Source organism: Pinus tabuliformis, chromosome 2_1 (assembly GCF_031772625.1).
Source record: "Pinus tabuliformis cultivar Carrire ecotype Pingquan chromosome 2_1, CPIR1, whole genome shotgun sequence".
NCBI lineage: Eukaryota > Viridiplantae > Streptophyta > Pinopsida > Pinales > Pinaceae > Pinus > Pinus tabuliformis.
Genome location: NC_142299.1, coordinates 289,634,754 through 289,658,142, shown reverse-complemented (window position 1 = coordinate 289,658,142; position 23,389 = coordinate 289,634,754). Strand labels below are relative to the sequence as shown.

At 35.7% G+C, this 23,389-nt stretch overlaps 1 protein-coding gene and 1 long non-coding RNA gene across 2 annotated transcripts; one reads left to right on the top strand and one right to left on the bottom strand.

Moving 5' to 3' along the window:
• Positions 1-17,256: 17,256 nt before the first annotated feature.
• LOC149199922 (putative histone H2B.3) lies at positions 17,257-18,131 on the bottom strand. Its single transcript, XM_089399483.1, has one exon. It carries the CDS (start codon positions 18,069-18,071, stop codon positions 17,646-17,648), a length of 426 nt encoding a protein of 141 aa, XP_089255609.1. The 5' UTR covers positions 18,072-18,131; the 3' UTR covers positions 17,257-17,645.
• Positions 18,132-22,545: 4,414 nt separating this feature from the next.
• LOC149199921 (uncharacterized) lies at positions 22,546-22,974 on the top strand. Its single transcript, XR_016253324.1, has 2 exons — positions 22,546-22,828; positions 22,921-22,974. It is a non-coding gene; the product is annotated as an uncharacterized LOC149199921 (long non-coding RNA).
• The last annotated feature ends 415 nt before the right edge of the window (positions 22,975-23,389 follow it).

Sequence of the window (23,389 nt, the reverse complement as noted above, 5' to 3'; positions counted from 1 at the left end):
AGGTGGAATGCTGAATGCTATTTGTTCAGGTGGAATGGAATCCAAAATGTTGTGGATAGATGAAAAATAGATTTTTATTACTGCTCCTTGTTTACCATGCTCCATTTCTTGAATTGTTCAGGTCCCTTTCAATAATGTTTCTCTTTTCAGGTCCCTCTGCAATGCTTCTGGTATATTGTGTCGGCTCTGATCTGGTTCTGCTGCAACTAAGTTTGCTTCAGGTCCCACTGAATAATGTTTCATCTCAGGTCCCTCTGCAATGCTTCTGGAATGATTTGATCTGCTGCAACTAAGTTTGCTTCAGGTCCCACTGAATAATGTTTCATCTCAGGTCCCTTCAGGTTCTGCTGCAACAAATTTTCTTCAGGTCCAAAGTGGACAACACAATCCCTTAGCTGTGGCAGCTAAAAGCTTGCTACAAGACTCTCCCTTGTTGAATGTTTGACTTGTCCTCAAGTCAATTGTGGAAAGGTCCTGCATTGAAATTGTGTGAGAGTAGTAAAACAAGAATACATAATTCATAGAGTCCAGTTTTCCCTGGTTTTCCCCTATGAATTCGTGTTTGCTTAGTGCCAGTTGCCTGGTTTTCACCAGCAAACAATTTATTTTTTGTTTTGTTTTTTTTCATATATCTTTTTCTCTTTTTTTTTTATGTTTTTTTTTATATATATATTTTTTTACTATTTTTTTATTCTTTTTCTGAACTGGAAGATGGCAGAGCCATAATTTCCAGTCTTGATTCTTCTACCAGTTGTTTCATGAATGTCTCTTTACTAATAGGCTGATGATAAACTTTCAGCCTATGACCATTTACAACAAATGAGGTGGGGGCCTGGTCAATGGTCTTTATCTTCACTGCTTCGTTATCAAAGATCTCCTCGATTTCATATGGCCCTAGCCAGTGTGTTGTAAATTTCGCTTTGAAATCCTTGAATTTGGAGTGAAATAATAAGGCCCAGTCTCCCTTATGAAATGTCTTTGTCTTTATGTATCTATCATGCCATTTGATTCTCTGTTGCTGTACTAATGTTGTCTGTTCAATTGCTTGTTGACGATGTTCATCCAATTGGTTGAGTTCCATGATCCTTTGTTGCTGTGCTTCAGTCAGGTCCATGCCCAATTCTGCTGCTAGTCTATAGGTTTGTATCTGAAATTCAATAGGCAACAAGGCTTCTTTCCCATAGACCAACTGGTATGGACTAAAACCAGTTGTGTTTTTCCATGTGATTCTGTAGGTCCATAATGCATCCTTCAACTTTTCAGACCAATCTTTCCTATTCTGCTGCACTGTCTTAGTCATGATATTTTCTAAGACTTTGTTTGTGGATTCTACCTGACCATTTGCCTGAGGATGATATGGAGTAGACTTCCTATGCTTTATCTTATATTTCTCTGTCAAATCCCGCACTAACTTTGAGGTAAACTGCGTTCCTTGATCTGTCACTATTTGTCTTGGGACTCCATATCTCACAAAAATTTCTTCAAAGAGGAAGGTAACCACTGTGTCCTCTGTCGCTCTGCTCACTGCTTTGGCTTCCACCCATTTTGTTACATAATCTGTGCACACTAGTATGTACCTTTTTCCACTTGATGGTGGATTAATGGGTCCAACAAAATCAAGTGCCCACTGTTCAAATGGCTCAATGAGGACTTGTGGCTTGAGCGGCATTTCATCTGACATGATGGGTCTCCCTATTCTTTGGCAACTGTCACACTGTTTGACATATGCCTTAGAATCCTTGAAGACTGATGGCCAGTAATAGCCCAGTTGCAGCACTTTATATGCTGTTCGCTTGTCTGCAAAATCACCACCACATCGTTTGTCATGACATGCCCTGAGAATATCTAGTATTTCATCTTCACGCACACACTTTCTAATCATTAGATCTGAACCTGTATAAAACAAATCACCATTCACCCAGCTATACCTAGAACTTTCTCTAACAATTTTCTTTCTTTGCTTGCTAGTGAACTGAGTTGGAAATTTTCCAGATGACAAGTAATTGGCAATATCTGCAAACCAAGGTGTTTTAACTGCTATGGCAAACAGATGTTCATCAGAGAAGTTGTCTATAACTGGATTTAGGTCTTCAGGTGATTGGATGCGGGACAGAAAGTCAGCCACCTGGTTTTCTTTACATGGCCGGTCTTGGATTGTAATGTTAAATTCTTGCAATAACAGGAGCCATCTAGTAATTCGTCCATTAGTGATGGGTTTGTTCATCAAGTATTTTATTGCTGAGTGATCTGTGTGAATAAAAACTTGATATCCTGTAATGTAATGCCTGAATTTGTTTACTGCATGTATGACGGCTAACATTTCCTTTTCAGTGACTGTATAGTTTGTTTCTGCAGGTGTCAAATTCTTACTGATAAAGTATATTGCATAGTTGAACAAATTTTCTTTCTGCCCCAAAGAGGCACCTATTTTAGTGTCTGATGTGTCAGTGGAAATATGAAAAGGCAAAGACCAATCTGGCCCTCGAAGTATGGGTGCCACTGACAGTTTATCTTTTAAAATTTGAAAAGCATTCTGACAGTTATTCGTCCATTGGAATTCGACATCTTTTGCTAATAGTTTAAACAGGGGTTGTGCTATTTTGCTGAAGTTTTCTATGAATCGTCTGTAATAGCCCGCATAGCCCAAGAAACTTCTAACCTCCTTTTGAGTTGTAGGTGGCATTAAGTTAACTAGGACTTGAATTTTGGCTGGATCCACCTTAATTCCGGAGCCGGAAATATGGTGTCCCAGAACTATACCCTCTGTTAACATCATATAGCATTTTTCATTACTTAATGATAGATTTGTTTCGATACATCTCTTCAAGACTTTCTCAAGATTGTTAAGACAATCATCATATGTATTTCCATACACTGTGAAGTCATCCATATAAACTTCTACACATTCATGGACTAGATCAGCAAATATGGCAAGCACTGCTCTTTGAAAAGTTGCAGGTGCATTGCATAAACCAAAAGGCAAAACATTATATGCATAGGTTCCCCATGGGCAAGTAAATGTAGTTTTGTCTTGGTCTTCTGTTGCTATTCTAATCTGATTGTACCCACTAAACCCATCCAAGAAAGAGAAGTATTTCTTTCCAGCCAAAGAATCTAGCACCTGGTCAATGAATGGTAGAGGAAAATGGTCTTTCAATGTAGCCTTGTTTAATTCTCGGTAATCTATACATACCCTCCATTTTCCATTTTTCTTTGGTACAACAACCAGTGGTGAAACCCATTGACTATCTGAAATTGGATAGATGAATCCCACATTTAACAGTTTTTGCAGTTCTTCTTTCACTATTTCTTTCATCATTGGATTCATTCTTCTTTGTGGTTGTCTAACAGGTTTAAGTTTATCATCTGTATAGATGTGGTGGATACATGTGTTAGGATGGATTCCTTGCATATCAGTGTAATCCCAGGCAAATGCTTTTGAGTAATTTTGTAATAATGCAATTACCTGTTGTTCTTGTTTTGATTGCAGCTGGTTTCCAATATTTAAATGTTTTCCAGGATGTACCTCAATTGTTTTGATTATTGGGTTGCTAATTGTGTTTACAGGAAAGATGTCTCCCAAAGAATTCTGCAAAGTTCGAATAGTACATGTTTCCTGAAAACATTGATTCAAAAGTTCATTTGCAGCTTCATATTGAACTTTCCTAAGCTGCTCTGAAATACTTGGTTCTGAGATAAAAAGGCCCATCAGATCTTCATTCTCCTCTTCTTCTCTAAAATCAAAGAATTGATTGATACTTAAAACTGCTTTTGTTTGTTGCTTTTCCTGGGTTTCAAGTATTGATTCTAAAGAAGTGGTTTGTGCAGGTGAATAAAGAGTGACATGCTTCCTCTCATCTCCATGTGAAATTATCATACTTCCAGATCTGCATCCTATGAAGGCATCTGCAGTGGCTAACCATGGTCTGCCTAATATCAGAGGATGTCCTCCCAAGTTTGTCTTTGGTTGCAAGATCAAGAAGTCAATAGGATATTCCCATGAATCCAAGGAAACTATGATATCTTCTAACATTCCTTCAGGAACAACCTTAGATCTATCTGCTAATTCCAAGACTGTTGAGGTCGATCTAATGTTGTTTAATTGCACAGTTTTCCTTGTTTCCATTGTCATTACGTTGATAGCTACTCCCAAGTCTATTAATGTGTTAGGTACAGAGAAATTGTTTATTGATATGGTAACCATTGGGATACCAGGATCAATATATTTTTCTATTACAGTTTGAGTAGACATGAGACTTGCTAATTTACCAATGACTTGGATTGTTGCAGGATCCTTTTTCTTTCTTTCTTTCCTAATGCACAGTTCCTTTATTGTCTTTGCATATATCGATATTTCTTTAATGGCTTTTAATAAATGAATCTTAACATATGCATTTTTTAACTCATCTAAGATATCAAATTCAGGAAGGGTTATTTGATTTTGATTTTGTTGTTCTACCAACCTTTCAGGATAAGGTGGTGTTTGTGTAATATTTGCTCCTTTCTGATTTTGTACCTTAGTTTGTGCTGTTTCAGATGATTCCCCTTGTTCAGCTGGTTCTTCTATAATTGGAGGAGAATCCTTCTTAAGTACTTTTCCAGACCTTAAATGGACATCATCAAGAGGAAGAATTGAATATGCAGGATAATATGTTGTTTCCTCTACTGTATATGCAGATTTGTCCGCTCTATTATTCGGATTTGCCACCGGTTGGGATGGTAATTGTGTTGGTCTGGGTTGATTTGAAGGTAACTGTAACTGTTGTGGTTGTGTTAACAATGGTGGTGGATTCTGCTGTTGGAATGGATATGCAGAATTCTGTTGCGGAAATGGCATGGATGAAGGATATGGTGGGTATGAAAATGGTTGTTGGTACTGTTGCTGGTAATATTGTTGATATTGTTGAGACTGTTGTGGCTGTTGGTTTCCATAACCATACCCTCTCCAACCTTGTGCAGGTTGTTGTTGATATTGTTGTGGAGGCCAAGCTTTCCATGGCATTGGAGGGGTCCAAGGATTATAAGATGGATAAGCATAATTTTGCTGAGGGATTTGTTGTTGATTTGGTTGAGGCATTCTAGGTGGCCATGGTCTTCTTGGTGCAACATAATAGAAACCTTCTGCTCCTTGCATTTCTTCCATTGAATTAGTTTGCAAGTCTTTTAATGTTACACAATTTTCTGTGGAGTGATTGCCTGTACAAAGACCACACACTTGAATGCTATCTAAAGGACAGTCTCTCAAAGGATGTTCTTTTTACATTTTGAACAAAATATTGCTAAGGCTTGTTCTTGTTCTTCTTTCTTTTTGTTTGCCTTTAGCACATCTACTTGTGTCCCTAATGTACTCAAAAGATCTGTTTTGAAATTTTCCAGTAGACTTCCTATTTCAGCCCTTGTTATCCCTCCTGCAGCTGACTTTGCTGCTTTGGAACTCACTTCCCTTCTTCCGGATTTTGATCTTCCTCTAGAATATTTCTGACATAACTCGACAATTTCATCAAATGGAAGATTTGAAATATCTCCTTTACCCATTACATTTAAAATGTCAAGGAATTCATCTCTTATACCTTTGAGGAAGATTGTGCGAACAGTTTCTTGATTTAGGGAATGTTGTTTAGACTTCTGAAGATTATATGCAAACCGTTCTAAATATTCTTCTAGATTTTCATCTTCTTGTTGTGTCATCCTAAACACATCTTCCTTTGAATCTCTAGATCTACAATAAGGCTGATATTTCTTAAGGAAGACAGTTCGCATATCATCCCAGGAGGCTATTGTTTGTTCTCCTAAACCCATAAACCATTTTAAGGCTGTTGCTTTTAATGTTGCAGGGAAAAGACGGAGCTTATGGACATCATCAGTATAGCCATATGTTCTACATAAGATATCGAATTCAAACATGAATGAATCCGGATCTTCTGTAGACATTCCATAGAAGTTTGGCAACACAGAAGGTGGAATGTTTTTCATCTTTACTTCTTCTCCTAGTATTGCACTTGTATCTATTATTGGGAAACCAAAAGTTGATTCTTGGTCAAGTCCATATTCTTGTCTTTTCCTGTCATTTTCTTCCTTCCTATCATTTTCGTGCTTCCTTTCTTCCTCTCTCTTCCTCCTCCATTCTCTTTCTTTTATTTCATTTTCAGCTCTTTGTTCTTCATCATTAAGATGAACGGATCCATGTCCTTCTGCCATTGTTTGAGTTGTTTCAATTTCAGGTGGAGGTTCAAGTTGTGGGAAGATAGGAGGATCGATGGATGGAAAAACAACTTGTTTCCCTTTCTCCTTTGGTTTTCCGGAAGTGGAGAATTTTTTCTTTGCCTCCCAAGCTGACAAAGTTTGCCTTTCAATCAAGGTTAATCTTTGGCCACTTCTTTATTTTTCAATCAGCTCTTCAATGATTGGATTACCAGTAACAGGTGTATGTGATGATCCTATCTCTACTTGTGGGGGGTTTTTGATAAATCTACCTTGAGGATTTCTAACTCTAGGCATAAAGAAACATAATTAAAGAAATGAAATGTAACTAATGTTTTTGTTTATTTTGGATTTTTATCTCTCTATTGACTATGCCGATATTTGCCTCCCCGGCAACGGCGCCAAAATGTTGAGCTAATTTATGTTCCTAAACTAACACAATTATTTACTATCAACCTGGGTTGTTTATTCTTGGAGGCAAATTCACTATTTGTGAAGATCAAATATAACCAAACTTTGAAAGATAAATGATTAAAAACTAAGAGAAAATATATCTTAAAACTCCGATTCAATCAGCTTAAAAGAGGAAACATTGAAAGAGTTCTTGAACTCAAGAAGTCTACTTCCACCTTAGTTATTACTTAATGAATTAGAGATTATAACCAAAAACTCAAGATGCATAAATCATACATGAAAGAGGCTCTTAACTTAAGAGACACTTAAAGTTTTCCATCATAACTTATTCATCTTAAGATATAAATCTAAATGGAAACAAACTATTTGCATGTAAACAAAAGAGACTAGTTCTGATTCACCATTTCATAGAGAGAATGCCCAACTTGAACACTTGTTTCCCAACTCAATTAGATGATGAATAAACCATTAAAAAATGAAATCAATCACTATTCATAACCATGAAGCAATCTGAAATAAGACTTTGAAAAACTAAAGCTACAATCAACCAGATTTGCAATGAAATGAATCTAGTCTAACTTGGAAGTGTACTTAGCTTGGAGTGGGGGCCCTCCACCCTTGCCTTGCACACTTATGAAGATGATATCAGAAGCTTTATATCAGCCAAACATCCATGTATTGATCAGCAAAATGAGAGTAACACAAGTCTCCAACTTAAGTCTTCAAACCAAAAATATTACAGCATAAAAGTATCATATGTCAATTGTGTTGAGCCATCAAAGTGTGGCTCTTAAATAAGGAGTTCATGAAACCAACTGATCTAAAATCACTCTAACAAACATATCTACTCTAATCCACCTATCCAAGTCGAATCCACCTCCCTCATCCCAAGAAATATGACTAATATCTTGGAATCCCAAAACAGCCCTATTTAGATGGGATTTCTGGATGACTAGTCATGATTGACTAGCTCCAAAAAGGCATAATAAAGCTCGTTCTGTTGGAACCAAGCATAGGTGGCTTGGTCCTAGTTCCCAAGCTTTCTATTCATGCATCCCATTCGTGCTGAAGTGGCCTGCATCCATATCAACCATGAAGTGATTACGAGAATTTATGAAATTGCCAAAATTGCACTTAAAATCAAACTTTTATAAAAACTTTAGAAATTGACAAATTAAAGCTAAATACCTCATTAGACATCAAATATTCATTAAAATGAAATGGATGAAGTGAAAATGAAGGATAAATGGATAGTTAGGTAAGTTTCTCAAAGCAAAATAAGATCAAAACTGAAGCCCAACAGTAATTATAATAAGGATATTACACTTTGTGATCATCAAAAATTATATTTTAAATTTATTTTTCAAGTATATCACAAACAATTCTCAGCCATAGAAGTTAGTGTCATTTAAAAATACTAGTTAATACTTTATGTTAGATGTAAAAAGATAAAAATATACTTTAAAAAAGTAAATTAAAAAACACTATAAATATAAACTTTTTTTGCATAGTAATAATATTATTTTTATCCAACTTACAATAAATTTTATTATCAATTAACTATAATAAACAAATACTAAGCAAAAATACTAGTTAGTACTTTATGTTAGATGTAAAAAGATAAAAATATACTTTAAAAAAGTAAATTAAAAAATCACTATAAATATAAACCTTTTTGCATAGTAATAATATTATTTTTATCCAACTTACAATAAATTTTATTATCAATTAACTATAATAAACAAATACTAAGCAAAAAAAACAAATACTAAACAACAACGCTACCTATTACATTTATTTTATAAAAAATAATAATAATTTTTATTATTTATAATCCAAAACCAAAATAAATGAAATAAAAACATATCCACATTTATTTATATATGTATGAAATTATAAATATCCGCATTTATTTGTAGCTTGAATTTCTTTTATTGGCCAAAGGCTTTCTTCGAAGCGAAGGCTTCCTCTATGTTTCGTCTGTCCATACCCATTTGAACGCCGACACATGTCATTTTATTTTCAAATGTATTTTATCGTGCGATCGTCGTTTGTCGAAGTTGAAATACAGTTGTCAATTCCATCACCGCCCTGCCTCGCCTTTTCGCCAACCCGGGCCCTCCGTTAGCGTTAGCCTTCGTCAAGCCTATAGTTGTCCTGTAAACTTTTTAACTAGCATTTGCACGTAGTGTTGCAAAGGAAATTCCGTAAGGCATAGTGTGTGGAAGAATATTGAAACGTGAATAGGCTTTTGTGGGCTTTTTTGGAAGCAAGGGTCGATGAATTCGAGTTTTAATTTGAGGGAGTGATGCCTAAAACCGTTGAAATGGAATGTAAGCAGCCATAAATATGCATTGAACCTGTTTAGAGACCTTTGTTTGTAGTTGGTAAAAATTGTGGAGTTAAAGGTGAAGATAAATGAATGAATCCATGCGAACAACAACCAGGCAACCATATTGATTTGGAAAGGGCTATTTAAGAAATCATTATTCAAATGGGAAATTAAATTAATATGCGAAAAACAACCGGGCAACCATATTGATTTGGAAAGGGCTATTTAAGAAACCATTACTCAAATTGAAAATTAAATTAATATGAAGATATATTGAAAACATGTATTATAATCATTAAAGTCAATTGATTTTGTAAACAAAATATGTTAAAACCCATTGACAATGAAATGGTTGTGAGGACATAAACTATCAAAATGGCATTGACCTTGAAACATCCCTTTTTAAGTTTGAAACGGGAAACACAAATAGTTGTGAGGACATGAACTATCAAAATGGTATTTGATGTTGAAACATCCTTTTTTAAGTGTGAAATGGAAAATACAAATAGTGTATTGTAACATCCTTTTTAAAGTTTGAAATGGAAAATACAAATAGTGTGTTGTAACATCCTTTTTAAAGATTGAAATGGAAAACACAAATAGTTGTGAGGAAACAAACAATGAAAACGGTATTTGATCTTGAAACATCCTTTTTCAAGTTTGAAATGGAAAATACAAATAGTGAATTGTAACAAAAGAGGTTCGAGAAGGAATATAATAGTCTAAAGAACATTGTGCTTGTCATTCCATATTTGAAGTTGTACGAAAACATGGTGGAGGTAGCGAAGGCCTGAAGAAGCAGCAATGGACCTGCAAAATTTATATTTTGTTAGAATTAGTAATATGTAAATCAGTTGCAGAAATTTATTAGTAATACTCTGCAGGTGAGTTGTGTTAAAATGAATCTGGAATGAATGGTAATGAAGTTACCTTTGCTATGGGGATCCATATATTGTTAGTGGAAGATGCATGGTGAATAACGACATATTGAACACCATTGGAGGTCAATGCACAGCTGGAGATGCAGTTTTTTTGCTTGCCAATCTACATGTAGTTGTGCAGGTATGTTATTTCTGAGCCCATGTGGCCTGCTGCAAAAGAAAGAAAAGGTTAGAATGAGACGTACAGATAATATAAAGACATTCTAATATTTGCTTATTTACTAATATTGATTAAAGTTTGTTGTTTTTGAAAGATATGAAAAGTATGTTATGAAATAGAATGAGGTAAATAAATGGAGGAAACCTTTTGGTGATGTCAAAGTACGGGTTGGAGCAGATTATCTGGAGGCGGCATTGAACGAAGAATCTCTTCTGCGTGTTTTCTGCGAGCAATGTTTTTGTTGTCCTTCATTTTACTGTAACGATCGAAACTGAATGCAGGGTTAATCCAAAGATCTTGTAGAGAAGGCACTCTTGAAATAGTTGTGAATGTGAGACCTTGACGTTCTGTTTTTCCAATGTCAATTGTTGCTTTTGGAAGTGTCATACCTTGAGATTTATGTATGGTTAAAGCCCAAGCCATCTTCAGTGGAATTTGTGCACGAACATTTCTTTTTACTGCTGGAATATGCAAGTGAGTGGGGTTTCTTTCATCCCAAGGAGGCCCAATGTACTTGGGGAAATCTACGGCAACAAACATTGGAATTTGTGGTGGTGCAGTTGATTCTTTGTAAATATGGTTACAATTTTTCCAAGGGAACCATTAACAAGACCCACTGAAACCCAAAGGTTAGAAGTCAACATAACTTTTTCGCCATTGCATAGCAATACAATTCGCTCAAGTTGCTCATCTTCAGAGGAAAGACTGGAATATGTGTTGTCATATTCAGCAATGGATCGTGCGATAGGAGTGTTTAGAGATTTCATCATTTGCTTATTATGGACCATTGTTTGAGCATTTGTTGGAAATAGATGCATGGAATCATGGAATGAACATATTTCTTCTTCTGATAAAAAGGAATCTGTGCGCGACATGAGTACGTTGTAGTCGTCGATTGTTGGATTTGCATCTCTAATGTTCTGGAGAATGTTCCTGAAAGTAACCTGTGCGATGTCGTTGCCTTGTTGATGAAATATTGTGTCTAATGTGATCACTGTGTTGAAGGTGTTCCACAGTGCGCTTCCGTGGCTCGTCCCTGCATATAGAGGTATGTCTTTGACAGGTGGTAGCTGACCGAGATCACCAACCAATATTATGGAACAACCACCGAAAGGAGTGTTTCTTTGGTGGGGAAATGCCTCGCAAATACGTTCATCAATATGGCTGAGAAGCTTTGGCCCAATGAAGCTCATTTCATCGATTAGTATGTATCTTATATGCTTGAGTTCTTCTTGGAATTTTGCAAGAGCACTACCTTCTAACGGCATAAGATCCTTTATAGGAAGGTGCAAAGAAGAATGGATTGTCGATGCTTGTATGTTGAAGGCAGCAACCCCTGTAGGGGCGAGGAGCGTGATTGGTGAAGGTTCCAGGCTTGCAAGGCCTATGCGCATATCTTTGATGCAATTAATAAGGAGGGATTTTCCCGTACCAGCAGTGCCTTGTATTATCATTCTGAGAGCGGGTAAATAATCGTTCCTAGCAAAATGATTAAAAATAATATTTAGAGCTTTTCTTTGCATTGGAGATAATGTAGTAAGGGTCGGCAGGGTATGTTGATGTGTTTGAAGAATGCGGTGGATGGAGCGGCTATTCTCAATGAATTGTATTGCATTATTTTGTAGATCCAATGGGATAGTGGTATGATTCCAGTTATGGGTGTCATCAAAGCCACGAAGACCAAGCATGTCAAGGTCATTTATGAGAAGCTCATTTGTAGGGTGTAATTGGGAAAATAATTCCCATTCATTTATTTCCATGGTGTCTGTTGGATTGGCTTCATCATAGAAAATTTTAGGGACGAATGTTCGCCCTTTGGCGAAATTAAGGGGTTTTAAATTTTTAGTGGGCGAATATTTTGTATCGTAGTACATTTTTACAAATCACCTCAAATAGTCCACCTTATTTTAAGGGAGAGGGTAAAAAAGGTAAATTTAGCCCTTGAAATTAGGAGTTACAACCTTCCATTCGCCCGTTTTCAAGAATAGGTTTTATTTAAGTTAATCCATTCGCCCATTTTCAAGAATAGGTTTTATTTAAGTGAATCCTATGTGCCAAATACCATATTTATAAAAGAGGTATGGTAAATTAATAAAAATATAAATAAATGAGAAGTATGGTAAATAAATAAAACATTTTTTATATTTACTCCATAAGTCACCTTATATACATGCAAGGGTGTAAACAAATAAAAATATAAGTAAAGTGGAGGTATGGTAAATAAATAAAAATATAAATAAACTAGACGTATGGTAAATAAATAAAACCTCTTTTTATATTTAGTCCATAACCCTCGTTATATTTATGAAGGCTCAAGAAAGAGGTTTTATTTAAGTGAATCCCATGGGCCAAATACTATATTTGTAAAAGAGGTATGGTAAATTAATAAAAATATAAATAAACGAGAGGTATGATAAACAAATAAAAAAAAAATTATATTTACTCCATAAGTCACCTTATATTTACGAACACTCAAATATTTAGGTGAAACCTATGGGCAAAATACTATGGGACAAATACCATGGACTAGATTGTTATTAATACCATGCAAAAAAACATTATTAACCCTAATATTAGTATTAATAAAAATAAAAATGGCACATGGTATTGACCCATGGTATTCACCAAAATGGCACATGGTATTGACCCATGGTATTCCCCTGGAATGTAGCCTATTTAAATGGGGGAATTAAACTAGCATAGATCCATCTTTACTCTGGATCTACTAACCCCCCAGAGGTATCAAATTCGTGATATGAAAACTAGCATAGAGTGAAAAAAGAATGTAGCCTATTTAAATGGGGGAATTAAACTAGCATAGATCCATCTTTACTCTAGATCTACTAACCCCCGAGGTATCAAATATCGTGATATGAAACTAGCATAGAGTGAAAAAATATTTGATCCCTCTGGATATTAATTTTTATAAATTACTAATAGTAATTTTTAAGCTCCAGGTTTATGATAACCCATGGTAATACCAAGATCTTACAAGATTTTATAATTAAGTAAAATATTCGCCATGCCTGGTGAGAGATTCGCCAAAAAATCATATATACATATTATATTATTGATAAAATCGCCTTCCATTTTTCCTATATACCATGGAGATTCGCCAATTTATTAAACTTATAAATTTAGGGGGGGTTCTTAAAATTTTCCCTGGGTTTCATTCATAGTTGAGGTATCATTTGTGACAGATTCAATATCAGATAGTGTGCGGTGTTGATGCCAAGGATTGTAGAATGGGCGAAATGTTTGCCAATTTGCGATGAATTCTGCAGCAGAATCTCCTAAAGGTTTGTATAGCATAAGTTCAACCTTGCAAAAGTTAGCGTAGCAAGGTTTTGTTGTGGATGGTATGGAGGAGTAACGTGGTATGACCCGAACAATTGCTTTTGTAGGCCTTTGTTTCCATTTGTTTGTTTTGCGACGAGGATCATATGACCAGGATCTTGCCAACTCTATTAGTGATGTGGACTCTAGGGTAGAAGGGCGCTGGATATATTTATCTATGAAGTGCGGGGATGTAGTGGAGGTGGTGTCCGTTTGTGGAAGGCACATAAGAATTCTTTGGTTTACATTTAAAGAAATGAATGGCCGACTACATAATGTTAATGGTAATTTTTGCAGCATATGGCAGGTTTCTTGTGCTCCAATGTCACGATCAACAAGGGTTTCTGCAAGAAATTTTCGAAACGCGGATGTTGTTGGGTCAGCAATGGGTGAAGCCAGGACAATTCTACGTAGCATGTCATGGAAGCTTTCAGATTTTTTTCTGCTTTGGATGCATATTTGGCGATATATTTTTGTACAGCGTGTATGGAGAGTACTGGTTGGCAGTCAACATTTGCACACCAAATAGATAGGATGGTAGAGTTATGGCTATTGAGTTGATCGTCGTTTCGAGCAGGGGTGTATGTTTTTTGGCCATTGGAATCAATGAATAAGGCTGATTTTGGATGTAATTCGCACGGTGCTTTATAACGACATTGGAGTGAGGATCCATTTTTTCTTAGGCACGTGCTTTCTGAGAATTTTGTGTGACGTTCAACACAATTGACGAGCTGTTCATAGTCACTGAAAGGATTGGTTCTGAAGATTTGCGGTGTGGACAACAGGCAAGGGTCTTCGGGATTTTTCCAAGCATTTGGTTGGTTTGAAGTCGAAGGAGCACGAGGGTTCCAAGCGGAAATATATTTGTCGAAGAACTGCCTTGCAATATCAACTGCTTCTGTGTCTTCCCAGTTGAGATTCTCCATATCAGGTGCATTTTCTATCCAAAGGAAACCATGGATGTGCGCAGATCCCCTATGTTTCCATTCATACCTAACAAGTATGCGTTTTTGTAAGATAATTTTGCAATAGGTTAGGAATGTTGTTTAGAGTTATTGGAGGAAAAAAAATGCGGTAGAATGCGTACCTGTACCAGTAATATTTTGTATTCAAGTGTTTCTCTAAGGTAATCTCACAAAATGCTGTGAATCTATGGTGCATATATAGTGATGTTAAATGTGGGTTAGAGATAATGTTATCATTTCTCCACTTTTGTTGTTTTCCAATATCAGTAGGAAGACATCCGGGCATGACTGCATGAAGATCAGGCCATTTTGTATCAGCTGCACTTAATGTGAAGAAGAATGTCAGGCAACCGAGTTGAGATATCATGTCCATTAGTTCATTTTTAGCTTTGTGCCAAAATGACCTTGTTCCACGTAAAGAGCTACCGAATCGCATGACTTGCTCTGCCAATTGCTCATCTGGAAATTGTTCTAATCGAATGTTCAGATCTTGAATAGATATTGGAAAGTTATCTGTGATGTTTTTTTTCACAAAAATCGACGCTGTTGCTTGACTGCGATGCCGCATCATGAGATTATATATGTAATAACGAAAGCGTGGGTGGCTTCCAAATCTGTTATCGTAGTAACGTATGAGATGAAGTGCATATTCATGTAACTGCACTGCTTTCATTCTTGGCTGATTTGGCATTGCAGCGCCTGTCGGGAAAAGGGCGGGGAAAGCCATAGAGAGTAGACCTTCTGTGTTGTATTCATTGACTGGCGATAAACCAATTGTTGGCCACTCAATTGTAGTATCAGATTGGTGATTGTGTTACATTTGTAAAAAGAGTGATTGTAGCAGCAATAATCTCTAGACTAAAGCAACGACCCATCTACAGTTGCATCGGCCATTTATGTGAAAATTGAGGTATGCATCATTTAGTTTCGCAACCTCTGATCAGATCAGTGTTTAGATGGGTGTGTGCCAACGTCTATATTAAATTTATCCAGTAACTTATATCCAAGTGGGGTTTAGATGGGTTTGCGTTAAGGTCCATAATCAACGCACCCAATAATCTCATATCAAATCAGGGTTTAGATGGGACTGCGCTGAGGTCTTTATTCCGTCCACCCAATTCGTCATTTAATTCCAATGCACTAATATCCAAAGGAATTGTTGATTGATCCTCCACGTGCATCCGGATTGTAGAGCACAGGGTGCTCAACAACCTCAGCAGATGGATCTGTGCTGAGACCTATATTCAATGCACCGATTGCATGATTGAGATTTAAAGCACTGTTTGCAGCGAGGCTGACACCACTGGTTAAACGTACATATTGTCTTCATGATTCAAGCTATTTGCACATATAGAAAACATAGTACAGGGCTTACTGAAAGCAGAGCAAAGAACAAATCAAACCATAACAGCGTTAAAAGAATAAATCAAAAACCATAAGAGGAAGAATGGCTTACATAAATCAGAAAGCATAAAGAAAGAAGGGCAAGAAACACTGACCGCTAAGAATTTTGCAACCAGAAGAGCAAAAATGCCATGTGTGAAGCAGAAAGTAGAAATAGTGATCTAACAACACAAGGTTGCACTGGCTACGCGGCCCTCAGGCAGGAAGAAAGACACGAAACCAAGAAGAAAGACACGTTTCATCACTGCGAAGACACGTTTCGGTTCAGTGACTGCGAAGAGTCTCATCGCCAGGAGGCCTGGCGTTTCATGGCCCATTGCCAGATCCTCCCTCTCTGTCTTCCAGCTGGTGGAAAAAAACAGATTAAATCAATGGCAGAAAACACCCCAATCGTCTAACACAAGAATCAATGGCTCAGAATCGCACACGTCACATTTTAGGGATGTCTTTCTCAGAGGGAACACCGTACGGCGTAATTAATAATTAAACAAATTTAAATTCATTTTAATTTCAAATTTATTAATAATTAAATAAATTTAAATTTATTTTAATTACAAATCTATTAATAATTAAACAAATTTAAATTCATTATAATTTTAAATGGAGTTGTCTTTACTACAATTTTTTGGAAGTTTTTTTGGTAGATTTTTCTAAAATCAGCAGGATTTTTGGAAGTTTTTTTTGGAGTATTTTTCCAATCTAATTCTAAAATCAACAGGGATTCATTGAAACCAAAAAATTGATAGATAAACCCTGCAAAATAGAAGTACCATCAGGGTTTTTCATGGTTCTAAAACCATATATACATTCAAAAAACTAGTTTAAATAACAAATAAGATTTTACATCAAAAAAATTACCAAATACCAACACTAGAAAGACCAAAAAAAGTCACACTATAGACAACTCTATTTCAAATCTACCTAAAATTGTGACTAATCAAATTTTGTAAGATGCAATTTTTCTTTTAAATGAGAAAATCTTCTACCATTTCAAACATTTTTTCTCTATTCAATTCTATTTTAAAATTCAACCAAAATTACCCTAATTTAGAATTTGACACACAATATTACCAAATTAAACAGACCAAAAAGCAACTATAATTATATTTAGAAAATATTTATTTGTGTAATTTCACATATTATAAACAAAAAGATAATAAACAAACAAATAACGAAGGCTATTTTTTATAATAAAAAAATTAAAATTTCAGTTTTGAATTTGCCTGTTTCTTTTATTTTTCCTTAAATCTAATTTTTTTTCATTTAAGTTACAGCCATCATTCATTTAATCTGTAATGAATGCTCCAGAGTTTGAATGCTCCAGGAATTTCTAGAGTGCTGAAAACCATTTTCAGCATTAAAAAACAATCCAAACGCAGCAAAACACAGTCCATAAGAAAATGGCCGTTCATGGTTAGACCAGCCCTTAAAAGCAGCTCACAGCAATCAATGAAAAGAGGCCAGTAGGAAACCAGCAGAGTGTTCACCAGTTGAAGACGCCGACTCCACTATCGTGAGAAACCTTAAATCACTCCAAAGCACCAACTCCACGCAGGGTTAAGGCTGGTTGTATAATAGGAGCACCAGAATCCAGACCCTTGCCGTTGAGAAGATCAGCAATTGCAGCTACCGATTCGCTGCCTTACAAAATAACGAGCTATCCACCAAACAAAGAAAAATAAAATGAAATAAAATAAAACCTGAAATGCTGGTAGACTCCATGAATCTAAAAAGCAGACACAAGAAGCAATCATGAGTTCCAAAATAGAAAGATTTACCACCGCAGTGAAACTAAAAACGGCAGAGAAAAGCTCAAAGGCCACATTCAAAGCTCCATAGCACTGGTGGCGTCAAAAGACACCATTGAAATCGATTCAAAGAAAACACCCCGCTCAAGCGCTGGTGAACTTGGTGACGGCCTTGGTTCCCTCTGATACAGCGTGCTTTGCGAGCTCCCCTGGAAGAGCAAGCCTTACAGCGGTCTGAATCTCCCGGGAAGTAATGGTGGGCTTCTTGTTGTACCGGGCGAGCTTTGATGCCTCGCTCGCCATTTTTTCAAAGATATCATTGATGAAGCTGTTCATGATCCCCATGGCCTTGCTGGAAATGCCAATGTCAGGGTGAACCTGTTTGAGAACCTTGAAGATATAGATCTTGTAGGTCTCAACACTCTTCTTATGCCTCTTCTTCCCCTTCTTGTCTCCGCTCTCCTTGGGGAGCTTCTTCTCAGCCTTGGGAGCAGGCTTCTTTTCTGCAGGAGTTTTCTCTGCAACAGGCTTCTTCTCAGCGGGCTTCTTCTCTGCTGCCTTGGGCGCCATTGCTGCTGTCACAAGAAAATACTTTGAAAAATGGCACGGACTGTAAGAGCTCTAAACAAACGGAATTACGAAATACTAAGATAATTTAGTATTGAAAACAAGCCAGCGTGCGTTGCTATATAGGTGGAATATTTGTTTTCTTATTGGTTGATTAGTTCGGAAACGGATCGCCAAAGTCTACGCCATCTCAACCGTCCGTTTGAAAGTTGATCCACAGAGATGCTTTTAAATGAGTAGATATGAGTAGACACGTTTCGCTTCAGTGACTGTGAAGAGTTTCCGTTCACTCACTGCGAAGAGTCTCATCGCCAGGAGGCCTAGCGTTTCATGGCCCATTGTCAGATTCTCCTTCTTTGTCTTCCAGCTGGTGGAAAAAAACAGATTAAATCATTCTATGAAAAAAACAGATTAAATCAACGGCAGAAAACACCCCAATCGTCTAACACAAGAATCAATGGCTCAGAATCGCACACGTCACATTTTAGGGATGTCTTTCTCAGAGGGAACGCCTTACGGCGTAATTAGTTTATATATATATATATATATATATAATTAATGGTTTTTAATTAGTAAAATTTATTTAGAAATATTTTTTTAATGTGATTTTTATAGAATGTTGTTTCAATATTCATAGTATAAATCACAAAAATTTAAATTAAAAAAAAAAAAACTGATTATAATTTAATAATTAATTTACTAAAATAAGAATATTATTTATGCTTTCAAATAAATGTGGTGAAGTTACCAGCAGGGAAATTAGAAAACCTTAGAAACTCTTCCCACAACTTTTATTTAGGATATGCTTTTCTCAGTATCTTTACACGTGTGTTATACAACTTTTCCTCAGTTGTGTTATACAACAATTTAGGTTTTCTTACAGTGTGTCATGCTGCATTTCTGACAAATTTGATAGAACTTCAAAATATTAACTACAATGAAGGTAAAAAGTTCGAAAATACTTTCAATTTAGGTTTTCCTTACAGTGTCGTGTTGCATTTATTAGTCCCTGTCTGGGACTATTAGCATTCGATCAGGCGTTGACTGGGTATTAGCTCTTCGGTTGACCATAAATTTCGAGTGTTTAAACAATTTTAACCAACGTTTATCGTTGGCGATTTGGCTTCAAAAAGTTTTAACCAAACTTTCGATTTCACCCTCTTATTGCAAGCGTCTCTTGCCCCGATGTGAGTTTATTGCGGGCAAGTTATTTTATCCTATGTTTTTTCTTGCCCGTGCTTAGACTCTTAAGCTGGATGTTCTAGTTTATACGTAGGCTGGATGTTCTGGTTTATACGTATGCTCGGGCATGTTATCCATCTGTCACTATGTAGACTCGAAGCATGAACATTTGGCGCGGGGTATTTTACCTTCGGTACGGGTGATTACAAACTGTAAGTTCCATTGTGGGTTTGCTCTACACGGTATTATTTCCTCATCATTTCTATATTGGTGCGCTGGTCTACTTTGTAGTTTCCACGGAATGGCTACCTTTGAGAGCACACGGCGTTGGTCCAAATAACTTCGAAGGCTCAGGTAATATAATAGCCTCTGACAGAATTTTCTTGTAAAAATTCCGAGTTTGGCAGGAGTTAACCTTTTCTAAATGCCTCGCTTCCTATTTCTGTTCAGAACTCCACGGGGTTTCTGTGTAGCTCCTCAAATTTTGAGGTATAGAAGTACCATTTTTTTCTGCTCTCGTATCTCATTTAATAGCTTCAGTTTCTTAAAAACCCTAGGTAATAGTTTGGTAATTCCTTAAATTGCAGGTAAGATAGCTATTCCGTCGTCACGACCGTGTTGGTTAACAGTTTTTCGACTGCTATTATTCCAGGTGCTTCGATTATTATTATTTTTTTCGCCTATGTTGTCTTTCAGAGTCTTCGCTTGAAACCCTGCTTGAATAATAGGTTCGTTCCTAGATAGAATCTAGGGTTTCAGAGCATTGGATATCCGCTATAAATGTAATGTAATTGGATTTTAGAAGTAACAGATGTCATAGAACTCAAGAGATACTGCATAATATTATGAGATCCTTTTAAGAACAACTTTGATAGTTTCGTATGGGCTTGTAATTGTGTATATATGTTTTTGCAGTGTTATTGAACAACCTTTAGGTAGAACCAATCATCCTACCTTTCAAACGATGGTAGAATCCAAAGCCATTTTGATATGTTGTATTATCTACGGTCTCGGTCATATTTGTTTAAATACTTCGTTTTCAAAAGGTATCTCCTTCCTCTATCTGCATGTGTTTTATGTGTTGATCATGTTGTTTTTAATCATTTCCCTGGTAATTTGAATTACCTGCTGTCATGTTATAATTTGTTGAATCTCTATTTTCGATAGTTCTTGTAATCAAACTCTCATTAATTTCGTGTTTTCTTACCTTTGTTGAGTATCTCAAATGCCAATTTTCCATTAAGAATTAAGAATTAAGAATAGACTATCATCTCCAGTTAAGATAGACCTATGTTAATATAGACCTATATTTTAATATACATAAATAATAATCAGACTAAATACCTAATTTATTGAACCCTGCATCTAGTAACATGGATTCCCTTTTCTGTTTAATGTGTTGGTTTCATTTTTTTCATGGATATGGTAACACGAGTTTACAGAGTACATAGGCTAGAAGGGCCCGCCCCCCTTAATTTTCGATCTCTTTTACTAAAACAAAAAACTTGATTTAAGGAGATAAATCTATATGAACTATTTGAAATGGCTAATATAAATACCTTTGAGAAATATTTGGCTGGGTAGCAAATGCATTTGATTATAATACGGAGAGCGTATTCAAATTTCCCAGATGTTTCCCTCCTCAATGCCTGCAAATTGACTAATTGTAAGGATTTTTTCGAAACTACTGATATGACACTTTTTATTTGTCAATGATTTTGCTTCTCTAGCAGCTAGACTCGAACCCTTTCTTAGGTACCAGGGATATCCTGAGTGTGGTAGTGATCCAGCATTATTTATCATTCCAACAGGCAGCTGTCTAAGAGCGAGTTGAGTTCAAGGTTAACCCGGGTTCAGGGTTAAGCCTTGTAATGTTGGACATTCAAAAGAGACAGAGGTAAAGATGTAAAGCCGTTGGGTATGCATGAAGGACGAGAGGCAGGCAACTGGTAAAGTTGTGGGCTCCACGACAGTCTACGTGTTTGAAATATGTTTTTGTATTATACCTTATTTTTGCATGTGTGACAAGTGTCTAGTTAAAAGCTTTGTCTTTAACTTGTTTAAAAGTTGTGTCTTTACTTTCTTACGGTTTACCTTGTTACAATATAGTTTGTCTTTGCTTTTATACCTGCATTGGACAATTTCGATCTCTAGACAGTAAGTTTTATCTCAAATATTTCAAATATTTCTATTACATCATAATTCTGGATATGATTTTGCTGAAATCATTTTCATGTTATAGTTATAGTTGGTTATTCATGTGAAATATTCTTATAAACTCATATATTTTTAATTTGAATGTAAAGGTTATTACTCTAACGAGTTTTCTTTCGTAATAATTCTTCTAAACTCGCTATGTAATCTACACTCTTTATGCGCATATACATTTATTTTATGTTTTTTTTTGTAAATGTACATATATTTTATATAACATTCATACTATGTATATACCTTCTAACACATTCGTTTGATTTCGTAAAGTAATATTTTGAAAAGAACCAATTTTTTCTCAAAGATTTATATTACTTCATAGTTCTCGATCAAATTTTACTGAAATTATTTTCATGTTACAATTATAATTGGTTTTTAGTGCATTCTTCTTATAAACTCATATGTTTGTTATTTGCATGTAATGGTCATTACTTTGACGAGTTTTCTTTAGTAATAATTGTTATAAAATCGCTATGTAATCTACACTCTTTATACGTATGTACCTTCTTTCATTTTTGTAAATGTACATATATTTGATATAATATACATAATATATATATATACACCTTCTAACACATTCATTTAACTTCATAAAGTAATATTTTGAAAAGAAAGAACATTAGTTTACTATTTCACGAATTCTGATACCATACAAGTCTAATATGAATCTTTCTATAATTATTTGCTTATACTGCAAGAAATTTCGTTTACTAGTCTTTTGCTCCTTCCCAATAAAATTGAATAAACAATCTTAATCAACTAAACAATATTTTTACAGAATAATTTGTGTACATCGAATTTTTGTTAATTTCCTGTACAGACTCTCAATATTTAGTTTCCTATACATATTCTCAAAGTACATCTTTATTTTATCATGTCATGCTAAAAATAAATCAAGCTTTTCAACAATTTAATGATCTAGAATAAAAATAGAGCAAAAAAATATATTTATAGTTTTTATTTCCTGTATACCTGCAAAAGATTCACATGGGATAAACTACTTTGTTATCGAAGAAGTGTTTGTTATCGAAGAAGTGTTACAGAGTACGCTGAGAAATGTTTGTTGTCTTACCTCGGATGCAGGTCAGCTGGGAAAGAGCAGATCATGAGCTTTGAGAAACTGTTGTGGTAGCCAATACCCATATTTTGTGCAAATTCTCTTTTAAGTCTAGCGTAATCCCACCATTTTCTTAGCCTTGTTGTTTGTTGCCTGGCGCAGTAGAACCACACCTCATTGCCAAACACCTGTGTTGCCAATGACAGGAGTCTTTGCCGCTACTCGATCCAAGTAGGTGTGGATGGGCCACAATGAATCCAAGAATCCCGCCAGCGACTGCATGGTTTATATTATAACTATTATTTTGCAGGTGGAAATGTTTATCTCAGATACTTTTATTTTTTCATTTCCTTAATTAGTGTTTGATTCCATATCCTTCCTGATTTTGACTGGTCATTGCAGAGCATAAGTACGAGATTGTTAAACGATTGCATGCTAGAAAGCACATATGTGGAATGACCGGCGATAGTGTTAATGATGCGCCTGCGCTAAAGAAGGAAGACATAGAAATTGTTGTTGCTGATGCAAATGATGCGAAAAAAGCATACATATAGCCCTTTCAATCTTGCTCAATCCATTTGCTGTTAGGTAATTTGCAATGTACCTGCAGACCCCGGCAGGGACTACCACCACGGGCAGTGGCTCCTTGTTACAAATATGACAGAACTTCAAAATATTAACTACAATGAATGTAAATATTGAAAATATGACAGAACTTCAAAATATTAACTATAATGAATGTAAAATATTGAAAATACTTTGGAACAAATTTGGAAATTTAATTCTGCTTAAAAATCCCTTAAGTAGGTTACCATAATTTGACACTATCGAACAATACACTTTGAAATATCAGCATGCTTGAAAGGTTATT